Source organism: Musca domestica, unplaced genomic scaffold (assembly GCF_030504385.1).
Source record: "Musca domestica strain aabys unplaced genomic scaffold, Musca_domestica.polishedcontigs.V.1.1 4, whole genome shotgun sequence".
Lineage (NCBI taxonomy): Eukaryota > Metazoa > Arthropoda > Insecta > Diptera > Muscidae > Musca > Musca domestica.
Genome location: NW_026712328.1, coordinates 29124816 through 29138554, shown reverse-complemented (window position 1 = coordinate 29138554; position 13739 = coordinate 29124816). Strand labels below are relative to the sequence as shown.

Genomic DNA, 13739 nt, shown 5'->3' with positions numbered 1-13739 from the left:
AGGTCTGGATATTCTTCCACTGCGTAGCACTAGTATTCGCAGACCACACTGGAGCCGCATAGTTGACCACAGACCGACCTATCGCGTTATAAGAGGTCAACAAGGTTTCTTTGTCCGCACCCCAAGAGCTGCCGGCTAGCGCCTTGAGGACCTTGTTCCTACTTTTCATCTTGTCGCAGATAGCTGTGGCTTGCGCGGACGACTTGAACATGCTGTCGAACGTTACCCCAAGAATCTTGGGGTAGTTCGTGGTCGGTATTAGATTCCCCTCGACCTGAACATTCAGCTGTGTTCTCATCTCCGCAGACCATGTGGTAAAGAGTGTGGCCGGTGATTTCGTGGCGGATATTTTCATATTCCTCGCGTGGAAGTATGCGGCAAGCTCCGCGAGATAGGGGTTCAACCTTTCGCATATGTCATCGACCACTGGACCCGACGCCATGATCGTACAATCATCCGCATACGTTACGATCTCAATGCCGTCTGGAGGGCGAGGAATTCCGGAAAGGTAGAGGTTAAACAGTTCCGGAGATATCACCCCGCCTTGGGGAACTCCCTGTTTCACTCTACGGGCTTTGGACTTCTTGTTCCGGAATTCCACGTACGACTGGCGTCCACACATATAGTTGATTATCCAACGTTTCAAACTTGGCCGGAGGGTAGTTCTCTGTTCGTCCTCAAACAGTGTGGCATGATTGACCGTATCAAATGCCTTTGATAGGTCAAGGGCTACCAACACTGTTCTGTCACACGGCCTGTTCTGGTTCAGTCCTCTACTAATATGTGTGGAAATGGCGTGTAATGCTGTTGTGGTACTATGTTGTGGACGGAATCCATGCTGGTGGTTGGCAACTGTATAGCTTCCTCTAATGCTGGGGAGGAGTAAAGCCTCAAGAGTCTTTGCTACTGGCGACAAAAGCGAAATCGGCCTGTACGATTCGCCTTTACTGGCATCCTTGCCTGGCTTCAGTAGCGGGACCACCCGGCCCATTTTCCAGGTTTCGGGCACTATGTGGGTGGCTAGCGACAAATTGAGAACTTTCGTTAAGTACTCGACTCCCGGCGTATCCAGCTGCTTCAACATTACCATTGAGATTCCGTCCGGGCCCAACGCTTTGGATGACTTAGCGTTACAGATGACATTTGCAACATCACCCATCGTAAACTGTGGTGGTTCCTCCTCGGCGGGAAGAGATCTGATACGACGTAGTACTCTTCGCTTCGCCCTATCGCTCTCGGGGTGCTCGACAAATTGTCGGTTAAAATATTCCGCGCACCTCTTCGGATCAGTCACCGTTACGTCGTTAAAAGTGACTGAGGTCCTATCATCCTTTTTTCCAGGGTTCGAGAGCGACTTAACCGTTACCCACAGCTTACTCATATCGGTTCCAATGTTGCAGCACTTCAGATGGTCTAGCCACTTTTTCCTCTTATGCTCCTGTACCAACCGGTTGACTTCAACTGTCAAATCACTGATTCTAGGATCAGTAGGGTTGGTACGACGGAGATCATCACGCTCGTTTGCTAATCCCGCTGCCTCTGCTGGGAAGTTTGGTCTTATCTCGGGTATTCGACCAGCAGGTATATAGCGAGCGGCTGCAGCTCTGATGATGTTTCGGAAAATCCTTTCTGCTACCCGAACATCAGAAGGGTTGGGCAGTTCTCTGAAGCGGCGGTTGGTGAATTCTCTAATCTCTGGCCAGTGAGCTTTCCCATGGTTAAGGAAAGTGCGGCGTTCAGAGGTTATGAAATCGGGCGACCTGCTTATGGAGACGATTATCGGGAGATGGTCTGAGCCAAGAGAAATGACGGGTTGCCAAGTCACGTCATTTATCAGACCGGGTGACACTATGGTTAAGTCTGGCGAACTGTGACACTCTCCTCTTATTCGGGTGGGGGCATCCTCGTTAACCGTGCAAAATGTGGAGCAGTCAATCTGCTCTGCCAGCGCTGATCCCCTCTGGTCATTACCTAGGACGGAATGCCACAACTCATGGTGGGCATTAAAATCCCCTAGTACCAGGCGGTTATTGCCTACCAATAATGGGCTAATATCAGGCAAATAACGCGGTTCACAGCTATTAATCGGCGGGATATACACATTAAGCACCTCTACCTCGGCAGTTCCACACTTGACTGCTACCCCCATACATTCCATGTATGGGTCACTAGAGACTAGCTCAAGCGAGATAGGTCTGTACTGAACAGAATGGTGTAACAGGAACGCTAATCCCCCACCTCCACTTCTGGTGCGATCCTTCCTTAGTACGTTGTAACCATAACAACGTTGTAGGCTGCAATTTTCATTCAGCTTGGTTTCCTGCACCGCTGCGATCTTAATATTCCTCCGACTCATAAATTCCACTATCTCATCTATTTTGCCTCGAAGTCCGTTGCAATTGAATTGCAAGAATGATGCACAATCCGGAGTTGGAACAGCAACATGTGGCGTTAGGTGCTGCGGTGTTGGTTGCTGTTCTGGAGACTGCGGTGGAGTGCCATACTCCGACGACGTCTCTGACGAGGACGACGAAGAAGAGGACTCGCTGGGGACTACGTTACTGCAGCAAGTCGCAACATAATCCCTTTCGCTGTAGTCTCGCAAACGCCTTAATCCGGAACAGTTCTTGAAGTGCACCCACTCTCTGCATCCATTACATCGCACCGAGACAGATCTGTGGTGGATGACGTTCTGACAAACCGAGCAGAACCAAGGTCCGGGGTTTTCCTCAATCCCGGCACGGACCAATAAAATCCGGAGCAAGCATTCCGGGATATGCTGCTCCCAATGCAGAAAAATAAACAAACACAAACATGTACATACTGGGTTGGCAGCCGCTGGCCGAAACTGGAATCTTGTTGTTTCGGGTCAATCCGGTATCGTAGAACCCGCTGCCGTGGGATTTCCGACATTGTTTGTTTTATTCAATGAAATTTAAAAAAAATGTAAAAATTATGGCGTTTGCGGTTTTTTTATCTCACCCTGTATAAATTATTTAAAGTTGTTCCTTGTCATCGTCAATTAGTGTACATTACTACTATATTATTTGGAGGAGAAGCAATCGGACATTTACTCTGTATATTCGGCTGGTTGTAAATAGAATAGATAGACTTTATCTGCTATAAACCACATCTCCATTTGTCATGGCCTGCCAACTTTACCTAAACCATTGTTTTTTTTTTCATCATTTCTCAGCATAACTTTATCAAAAAAACTGACTTAAGAATAACTGATTTATCATTTAGTCAAGTCGCCAAAAATATACTATCAGGCATGTCACAAGAATGAATTCGGTACGAAAGTGATTTTAATTTCGTATTTAGCTTATTCAGAAAATGTAAATCACAACATTTTTCGATTTGAAACCACTTTTATTTTTGCAAGTGAAATTGTGTTTTTTTTAAACACTCTTAAATACTTTTAATTACTAAAAATGTTGTCTTAATGACAAATACACAATTAAATTTACATTTTTAATCTTTTTATTCACAAAAAATGGAAAATTTTAATGCTGCCTCAATAGACGAAGGCAATTGTTAACAACGTGTTGCCAAATCACCAAAATCACAAACCAAACCATGTGGTATTACGAATAATAAACTGAAGCAAAGAGAGAAAACGAAACAAAAAGAACACACAAAAAAGAATTTTGTACAAAAATGTATCTGAAAACATGTGAAATATGTATTGTGGAATGCTGTTTAATTAGTTAATCATTAATTAATAATTTAGGGGCAGGCACAGGAATTCGGTCAGAAGCTTCTCTTAAATTACTCCGGCGTATATTTTTTAGTATTGTGTTCATTACTTTGCGCCTCAATTACAGAAACAATCGAAACTCCCGGCATTGCGTAAAAAATAATGAAAATTCTCATTACCAGAATAATTTTCAACAGTTACACTTCTACAATGTTATATAATCATGTGTTTTGTTTTGATTTGATTCATTGATTCATTCGTTCTTTCATTCCCCTAATGTTACTATATTGAATATATCGTACGAAATTTGAAAAAGGTAAAATAAAATCGTTCGATTTTGAATTGAGAAATTCAAACCATTTCGATACGATTTTGTGACATGCCTGTATAAGTAATATCAATAAATTATTTCCCAGTAGTCTTAAAACTTCATCCTTTCTCTTCTGGCTGAGGAGAACCATACATTTTAAGGAATTTCCTGTTTTGTAATTGGAAATACACAAAAATATATTTATTTAATTACGATTCTGGTCCATTTCAGATTTAATTCAAAGAATTTTATTAAAAGTAAGTTTACTCGGGCTTAAAATGGTATAATTAAACAAAATTCAAATTAAATTGAAAAAAAAAAAAATTATTGGATGGAATCAAATTATTTGAAATTAATCTAATGAATCTTGGAATCATCCAGCATAAATTTTTAACGTTTGCAAAGTTTTCAATGGGAATTCTTTCAAACGACAACTTTAAGTCTCTATGGTCGAATTTTCCTAAATTTCTATTCGAATGGAGGAATGGAAACACGTACTTTTAGAATTTTTTAAGAATAGTTTTGTTTTATTTTCAATTTGAAATTACCTCAAATTTCTATTTAAATAGAATTGCATTTAAAAGTTCTTTGAATTACATCTATGAAACGGAATAATTATGACGACTTACATATACATATATTTTAAATTGAAAATTAAATTTTGCATAAAGTTAGGATATATTTGGACTGTTTGTTTTTTGTTTTGTTAATTTATTAAAACATTCATTTGCATGTTATTGGTCGTTCTGTCTGGCATCGGTGCACATGTTTTTCTTTTCAGTTTTTTTTAATTGACATTTTTGAAAATATGAATGCATTTAAAATCAACCATATTAGATTGTTATGCCAATTAGCTATTGTGTTTCTTTTTTTTTTTATTCAGAAAATAAATATGTACTAAGAATGTAAGAAGAAGAAATATGGGCTTCTGAACACAAATCGTACAGGCAATATCATTATTAAATTTTACATTATCAATAAATCAAATCAGAAAATTATGTGTAAAAACCTAAACCCTAAAGTAAAATAAGAAAATACGTTTACAAAATAATATAACAACAATCATGATATTTTCGTCTTCGATTTAATTAAACAAATTTCTTTTAGAAATAAAAATATATAATTATATATTTAGACCCCCTTGGTATATTTCATTACCTGAATAATTAGGTAAATATACATACATATGTGGGATTTTTATGTGAATTTTTGTCTGAACTGTCTGTTTATTATTATGGACTTTAGAACTAGTTTTGTTTTTTTTTTGTTTCTATATAAAAAAGACGTTGCGTGAAAAGATGGAAGAGGGGTAGAAGTAGATTTATATCATTCTGCTTGTGTGTGTGTATGGTATGTAGTAATATAATTCATGCGTAGAAATTATACTTGTCGTTGTTCATAAAAAGTTCTTTATATTATAATCTATAAAATATAATTATATATGTGTGGGTTTTTGTATGTATAGCTCTCATCATCTGTTAAGCGAACAACTATATTTTGTGTTAAGTTGCCATCATTATCAATTTGTTTATGTACAAGAAAGTTGCATTATTTTTTTGTTTTGCTTTTGTAAATGTCCAAACAAAATTTCTAAAATTCATTGGTATTGACATCGTCGAGTAACAATTCAACTTCCATCTGATTCCCATCTGATTCTGCCTTAGTTTGTCCTAAATCTAATTCTTCTATTTGAATGGGTTTAATCGCTTTGCCGCCTAATTCAATAGGGCATCCATTGTATAACGAAATGGTTGGGTTGATGGTATTTGCTTGGTAGTTGGAAGTTGTGGGCGATATTGTGAAATATGCTGCTGCTGCTGTTGTTGTTGTTGTTGTTCAATCATTGATGATGATGTTGATGTGGTTGATGTTAAGGATGCCGCCGATGACGGTCAGTCTAATATCACAACCTGTGATTCCATGGGTCTGCTCGGTACGTGAGGCTTTGCAATAGGAATATTACGCCAAGGCTTTCGAGCTGCTCGTCTAAGATCGGTAGGTGATAAAATTTTTCTCGCTTTTCTGTAAGGAAGATAAAAAATACATAATTATTTGTTGATATTACCAAGCAGCAAGCAATTTCATAATGAGTTAAAAAGTATCAGAAGTATCAAAAGTACAGATGTATACCCTAAGCCAATGTACGATTATTTAAAAGTATTTTTACTTCTGTTAGATTATTCAAATATTTGACCTCTTATGGAGTAGGTTTCGAAGGAATTGACCAATATTGGCCATTTCGTATCGGATCTAAATAAATTTGATATGAACTTCCTTCACTTTACATGACATATATGATAATTTTTAGAAAATGTTAACATGTGCGTGAGATACCAGATGTTGTCGACCGAAGTATTCCATTTCCAAACTACATCTAATACATATAAAAATATTGGTATAGGCAATATTACAAGAAAATTTAACATTTATATCCAATTTATGGAAAAACATAAGTTCCACATTCATCTCAGGTTTCTGGCAAAGAGAGATATATTTAGATATTGCATGTTGTAAAGAATCGCTGACTTGTTTCGCAATTTATGACAGATAAAAGTATTGAGAATTATGACACTTTGTGAGTGAGGTACCAGAAGGTGTTCACAGATAATATCATCTGCACAACAGATATTGTATTAGGAAAAATGTTTGTATGTGTGAAATTTGAAGAGTGTTGAATGCTTATTTCGCCTTCTTTGAGCGTAGAGTTTTTCAAAATTTTGAACACTATGTGGGCAGGTTGAAAAAGAAATAGTCCGATCTCTACCATCTTTATAACAGATCTTGTGTTCATGGAACTATTGAGATGTACCAAGTCTTGAATGGAATTGTATGTTAATTTCGCGTTTTATGAGTTTCATAAATATTCAAAATTTTGAGCCTTTGTGGGGGAGATACCGGAAGAAGTGGACCGATATATCCCATCTTCACAACAGATCTTTTGTTAGTGGAAATAATGAGATGTGTGAAATTTAAAGAGATCCTGATGCTTATTTCGGATTTTATAATTGTTTTGGTTATTCAAGACTATGACTCTTTATGGGGGAGGTACCAGAAGGATTAGTCCGACCTCTACCGTTTTTATAACAGATCCTGTGTTAATAGAAATATTCAGATGTGTCAAGTCTAAATGGAATCGCGAATGTTAATTTCGCGTTTTATGAGCTTAAATTATATTTAAAATTTCGACCTTTTGTGGGGGAGGTACCAGAAGGAGTGGGCCGATATACTCTATCTTAACACCACATCTTAGACTAATAAAATTGTTGGGATGTGTCAAAATTTAAAGACAATCGGACACTCACATCACATTTTATAAGAATTGTAATTATTCAAATTTTTGACCCTTTGTGGGTTACTGACGCAAGTATTAGGATTTGCAAAGTTAGAGCACAATCGGATTTTCGTTTCTCTTTCCGTGTAGAAAAAATATTTTTGGGAAATTTCGACCTTTTGTGGGGGAGGTACCAGAAGGAGTGGACCGATATTGCCTATCTCCGTATCAAATGATATATACCCTCTCTAGCCATATGGCTGAGGGTATAATAATAATAAATAATGCATACATTGAGAGTATATGTCTCATGAGTTGTAATATTATAAAGAGGGCATAATTAAGATTTTTAATAATATTTGTACTTTCAAATCGATTTAAGCATTTTACACTCTATGAAGCACCAGTGTGCCATCAGGATAATAGAAGCATTACTGTGGAAAGATTCGCCATCAACACCATCAAAGAAGCAGACAAACGGTTTTACTCCCGTAATGGAATCCGAGCTTAAATTTGTAGTGGACAAATGGGAAAAAAATTACACAAACTAATGCAGACTCAATTGGGACGACGAAGAAATATGAACTATCGAACATTTGCTCTGCCACTGTCCAACACTCAAAAGACTCAGGCTTATCGGATAGTACAAGATTAGGCTCTTACCTCTCCCTTCGATGAAGAACCAAATCTAATATATCCAAATCTCTATCTCCCTTCGTAATATAGTGCGGAATGAAATAACTGACGAACTATCTGGAGGTGGTTCTTTGTGGATTGATCCATTGATTGATAAGGCTGTCAAACAGCCTATGAGGCATTATGTCAACGGATTCAAAAAGGCTCTCTTTCACGCGAGCAGTATTGCTCGAAGAGTGGGTGTTTTATACTACTCTTTTGTTTTGCGAGGCAGTGCTCCCGAGCCACTTCTGTTTGAAAAATTAGAGTGAGAGCAGAATCACTCAAAATAGAACAAGATTTTGCTCTATGAGCGAGAGCGAGAGAGAATTGTTTGCTTGTTTGTGTGCAAAGCAAACAGGTAATGATGTTGCTGCGTACTGTAGAAGATGGGGAAAGAGTGGGACGGGAAGAGGAGAGAACAGGGGGTGTGATCATGTGCAGAAAAAATACACATACGTAGAAATACAAACGGTATGACAAAAACTAACAGAGTGTTCAACAAAGTAGAATCTACTCGGTTTCGAAAGAATTTTGCTCCTACTCAAAAACGGGGAAAACAGGTTCATTCCGACATCGGAAAATTAGGTTTTTTCTGTTCCCAGGAGCGCTCCCACTCGAATTCTTGTGAGTTTTACTCTTTGTAGAAATTCGAATAAGTTTTTCGAAGGTCTGTTCTCATCGAAGGATCTGGTATTTGGGAACCGGGCATCAAGAAATTAGTGGCGTGACCTAAGACTGGGTATATTTCAATCCCCTCTTTCTTTCTCAGTTTATATTTTCCTATCTTCACTAAATCTTCCTAAGTCCAATTCCCTCCGATTAAAGCAGTTGCCGACTTCATTATAGCTGCTCATCCTCTAACCTAGCGTCACTAATTGAATGTTGTGAGTTCTTTTATTTTGATCCGAAACAACAACCTTTTATATTATATATGTGGTCCTAAATAATATCATCTAAAGATAGACGGTTTTGAAGTTTTTTTTTTTTAATACAAATAAATGTTCTGCGAAGAAATATTATGTTTTTTAAATTAAATTTAAATAAATAAAATTTTAATATGGTAGTTTTTTTTACTAAATTTATCTCAGGAAAGGCTAGACTACCTAAAGAAAGACTTCTCCAAGACGGAGACATCATCGAACTTGCAACCTTCATCGATGCGAGCAAAATGCAAAAATTAGCCATGAAATTGATTCTTTTTTAATGTTTACAGCATGAGCTGAGTATAAGAAATAAACTAGATTTGGATGTGTATGCTCTGCACAAAACCATTGATATTTGGCCCAGAATAAAAAGGAGGAGGAAGTTCATTAGGTCCTTATCCGGCGACACTTGTAGTGTAGAAAAATATACCTTAAAAGCAATGGAGATTTACTTCAACTTACTAATTACTCTAACAAAGTGCCTCTTTAATTTTTGCAGTTCATGTTTAATTGCTACCGTAGGAGTAATTCAAACCATCACATTTTGGTAAGAACTCAGACATATCGAGAAGCATCTGCTTGATCTACTGTATAAACATACCCCATATACTCTAGTTGACAAACGTAGACTCACTATACAAATTCCATTTAGTTTTGGTGCAACCAAATTTTGTATATTGCAGCTGCCTTTTTTACTATGGGACAGCCATTGAAGCCAATGGTTCTGCATATCAGTTCAGAGTGCGGTACAAGCCCACATACCACGTACATGGTGCGTGACTTTTCTTAACCTCGCATTATACCTATGTCACTCCAAAAGATTTGTGGATACAGGCTTTTTAATTTGCCTGAATTAGAGTCACACACGTCAAAATCAAAACTAATTTTTGCTAAGGAATTGATCACAACCCCCTTTTTAACGATTATTTAGACTGCAATTTACCTAAAACCAAGCAGAGTACATGAAATAGCTTAAGATAAATGTATATAAATCTGTATAAATGCCATCTAAAACAGCCCAAATAAATTATAAAAAATATTTGAAAATATGATTGTGATAATACGTTCGATATTTTGAAAAGAAATACATTTATTACCATATATACTTACTTGCTTGCTTCCGTTGCTCTAAAGTAAACGTCGTCTGGTGCATCCATCCAACTAATGACCTGTTTTCGTCCATTTCCAGTACGGGCCATTTGAGCAATTTTCGGTTTACCATTTAGCTATAAATAACGAAGAGCAAATAATACTAATTACAAATACACGACTGGAGATGCAATGCTTGAAAGCCCAAAAGTTCACACAATAATTAATTTCAAAATCCATGTCATAACACTCTATGGTGGCCTAAAAAATACCAAGAGTGTTTTGTAACTTACATGATGTCTAGCTAAGGGTTGCCCTGAAGCAGCCATCATGGCAGCAAATTGTTCGGGACTCGGACAATGTGAGGGCATGGGATCCTTATTTGGTCTTTTGGTAGGTGGGCCAGCCGGTACAATTGTAACTGAAATTATCAACAATATTTTGTTAATAATGAGATATTAAAAACTAAAATAGAAACAACATATTTACCTTCTGTACCATTAAGTTGGGTTTCTTCGTGCGCTCTTTTACGCAGTGCCGATGGCGCTGGTGCTGGTGCTGGTATTATGGTTAAATCCTTTTCTAAATCTATAATCTTATTCGGTATGCGATCATACAAGAGGCTGCCATCTGGTGCTTTGGGCGGCTTGGGGAAAAAGACTATATCAGGTTTTGGCATTTTATCCTTAGGTGTCAATATCAGCCATTCGTGAGGCCCTGAACCAGGTGAACCCAAACGATTGGCAATTTTTGTTACACTACCGCGTTCTTTCTTCTTCAACAGCAGTATTTTTTTGATCTCTGCCTCAGATTTGCCACTCATGCGATTATTAACTAAAAATATTGGAAACATTTATGTAAGATTATGTTTGTTGCAAAACAAACCAAGCAAGGATACATACATTCTTGTTTTACCAGTTGTGTGTTGATGGCATACGATGTTTGTCGTGCCGCTCTTTTGGGTTTTATTATGTGTCGACAGATAATACGAGCCAGTCGAGTCATTGGATTTGTGTGTAAATAGAATGCCGTGCGTGTCTTCATTATGGGTCTGGGTGAACTCGAACTAATTGCAATACCATGCGCCTGGGCATAATGCCGGGCTAAATGTGTCTTCAGTTTAAATTCTTTACCACAACTGACAATTGAACACCTAAAAGGGGGATGATTGTGGCATTTAATTTAAAAAAATATTGCCGTTTTTAGTGGTTTCTTACTTGTGCAGTTGACGATTGGATAAATCACTGACTTTGTCATCATCCTGATCGGCCAATTTTTTCTTATCATCATTGCCATCGTTTTTACACTTGAGACCACCATACTTTTTCCAATAGTCCCAACAATTTTGACACAAACGACTCAGCACATGACCAGTTGTCCATGGATACCACTGGAATGAGATAGAGGATAAATTTGAATATTAAGCCGGCCTTAGGATTTTGTTGTAAGGTCTTTTCTCACTTGTGATGTTTTTATGGCCGCACATGACTCACAGGGTTTAGCCATATTTGAAACATCTGCGCCACCATTTGTTGTGCCATTGTATATGTTATTACCGCCCTTAGTACCAGCAGTTTTATTTGAGTTATATTGCGGAATATAAACTTGCTTCAGTTTCAATTCCGCCTCGACAGCCTTAACACGTTTCTGTTGCACATAACGATCTGTGGTTTTCCACATATAATAATATTCTATTATTTGCTTTAGGGTTTTCCAGGGCAGCTATAAGCATTTACGAAATTTAAAGTTTTAATAACCCACATTCTTAAATTTTCTGAAACTTTCTAAAACTTACGAAATCTTGTCGTATATCATTAAAATCTTTGCCATATTTATCTAGAGCTTCTTCGAATAGATTTGCCTCAGAAGCACTCCAATCTTCAATCTCATCTCGACATAAAACTGGACCAGTGGAAGGAACTAAGGAGCACATTGCTTCTTCTATGGAATAATTGTGTTTGTGCAAAGTGTCCATAGCATGAAACTGTAAGGCAAGGAAGAAACAAAAATGAAAATGAATACCTCGAGTAGTCTACGCGCATAATGAAAATAACAAACCAATGTGATGTCACGACTTGCTGCTGCAGCTGACATGTGTAAAGAGGGCTGTTTAACTGAACTACTACAGTCTAAAGCTCGTGCAAATGTGCCTATGGAACGCGAAACAACCAGAAACTGATCGATTTTACGATCGTTTAGGCTGTGATGCGGTGTCCAAACCAATGTCTCTAATTCCTCTAATTTACGCTCATCCGTTAGGGTATCTTTTAACTTTGCAGGGATTTCACTTTGATAACGACTACCCACACGTATTTCACCCTTATCAGCCAAAAGAGTTTTTTGCGTTGGATCAAATACTAAGCAATAGAAGAAGGTATCCTGAAATATAGGGAGAGAGAACAAAATGGGGATCAGTATAATATTTACAATGCTAAATTTTATCGAACTTAAAAACAAAAACAAAGGATAATTCCATATTGCGTAGGAAATTTTAGCTCTAACATTTTTCGGACATTGGAAATTTACGACTCACGTCTTTATTTATGTAACTTTGCAGAGATTCCGTTTCATTTAGCAATGTCACCGAACATTTGCCTCGTATTTGTGTGGCGGGTAATGACTCAACCTGTCGTGAGAGAAATAATTCACGATGTTTGATTTGATAACGTTGTTTAGCTGTTAAGGGTTCACTTCGTTCGGAAGATGCATTGTTGTTGCCAGCCACGCCAGTTTTATCACCAGCTGTGCTGACAGGACTTGTACGTTCTTCATCAAGGGCAGCTAAAATAATCGAAAAGAAAGACAGCAAATATGATAAAAGAATTCAGAATACTGAAACGTTATTTCTAGGCCAGACACGAATTTTTTTCTCTTTAAAAGAAATCAAAAGGAATTTGGAAACTCCATCCAATAAAAACATACATTTTCTTAGAGAAAATCTTCTGTGTCTGGCCTCGGAATTTTATTAAGTTACTATTTTTACCAATTTGCTATACTACACGTACTAATATGCACATACATAAGTAAATAAATACAAATTCAATTTTAACTGCTACATAATGAAATTAGAAAACTAAATGTACTTGTTTCAAAATTAAAATATAAGCCAATCTCTATATTTTTCTACCAATTACGAACAATTTAGGAAATAATAATTGAATATTAATTATAATATATGAATATTTTGTTTGATACCTATCGAAGGATCTAGCACAGCTTGTGCCGCCTGTTCTTCTCCTACTGGTGTTCTAAGCCATGTTTTCTTCAGCTTCGTTGCCAGAGGGGAGTCTTCAGCAGTTGCCACTACATAATTTAGAAGAAATTTCATAATTATGTCTCAATTTTGAATTGTACCAAAAAAAGTAATGGAAATATAGGCAAAATATATTCATACATAAAAAAACTCGCTGAAATAAAGCTTATATTTTCTTAAAATTAGATTACAATCTCAAAAGTTCTTATTCGTATTTTCAAAATCTAGGACTAAGCTTTAATTTTAATCAGTCTGTGGAAGTTTTGATTTAACTATCTCAAAACTCAGCTAAAAGGTCAATCAACGTTGACAGTTTTTTTTTAAATATTTTCAATATTCTACAAATGCTTTAATAAGTTGGATATGTAACGAGTATCGTAACATTAACATATATACTGGGTGAGATGAAAACACTGCAACCAACTTCAGACTGCTGTCATTTCAAAGTCACTAGTCCGACAGCTGTTAACATTATTCCAGTGACAGCTCATTATATTGTTTACAAGCGTACAAAA

At 37.1% G+C, this 13739-nt stretch overlaps 1 protein-coding gene across 2 annotated transcripts in view; it reads right to left on the bottom strand.

Moving 5' to 3' along the window:
* Positions 1-5261: 5261 nt before the first annotated feature.
* LOC101893265 (metastasis-associated protein MTA3) overlaps positions 5262-13739 on the bottom strand; it is a 34297-nt gene continuing 25819 nt past the window's right edge. The window contains exons 3-13 of one of the 2 annotated variants that reach the window (XM_005186916.4): positions 13167-13274; positions 12505-12752; positions 12030-12350; positions 11767-11955; positions 11433-11693; positions 11189-11361; positions 10874-11124; positions 10461-10805; positions 10265-10392; positions 9993-10108; positions 5262-6032 (exon numbers count right to left, since the gene is read on the bottom strand). In XM_005186916.4, the coding sequence (XP_005186973.2) occupies positions 5903-6032; positions 9993-10108; positions 10265-10392; positions 10461-10805; positions 10874-11124; positions 11189-11361; positions 11433-11693; positions 11767-11955; positions 12030-12350; positions 12505-12752; positions 13167-13274 (2270 nt within the window). In that variant the 3' untranslated portion in view covers positions 5262-5902. The remainder of the gene's footprint in view (positions 6033-9992; positions 10109-10264; positions 10393-10460; positions 10806-10873; positions 11125-11188; positions 11362-11432; positions 11694-11766; positions 11956-12029; positions 12351-12504; positions 12753-13166; positions 13275-13739) is intronic. The other variant, XM_020038012.2, reaches the window with a different exon arrangement.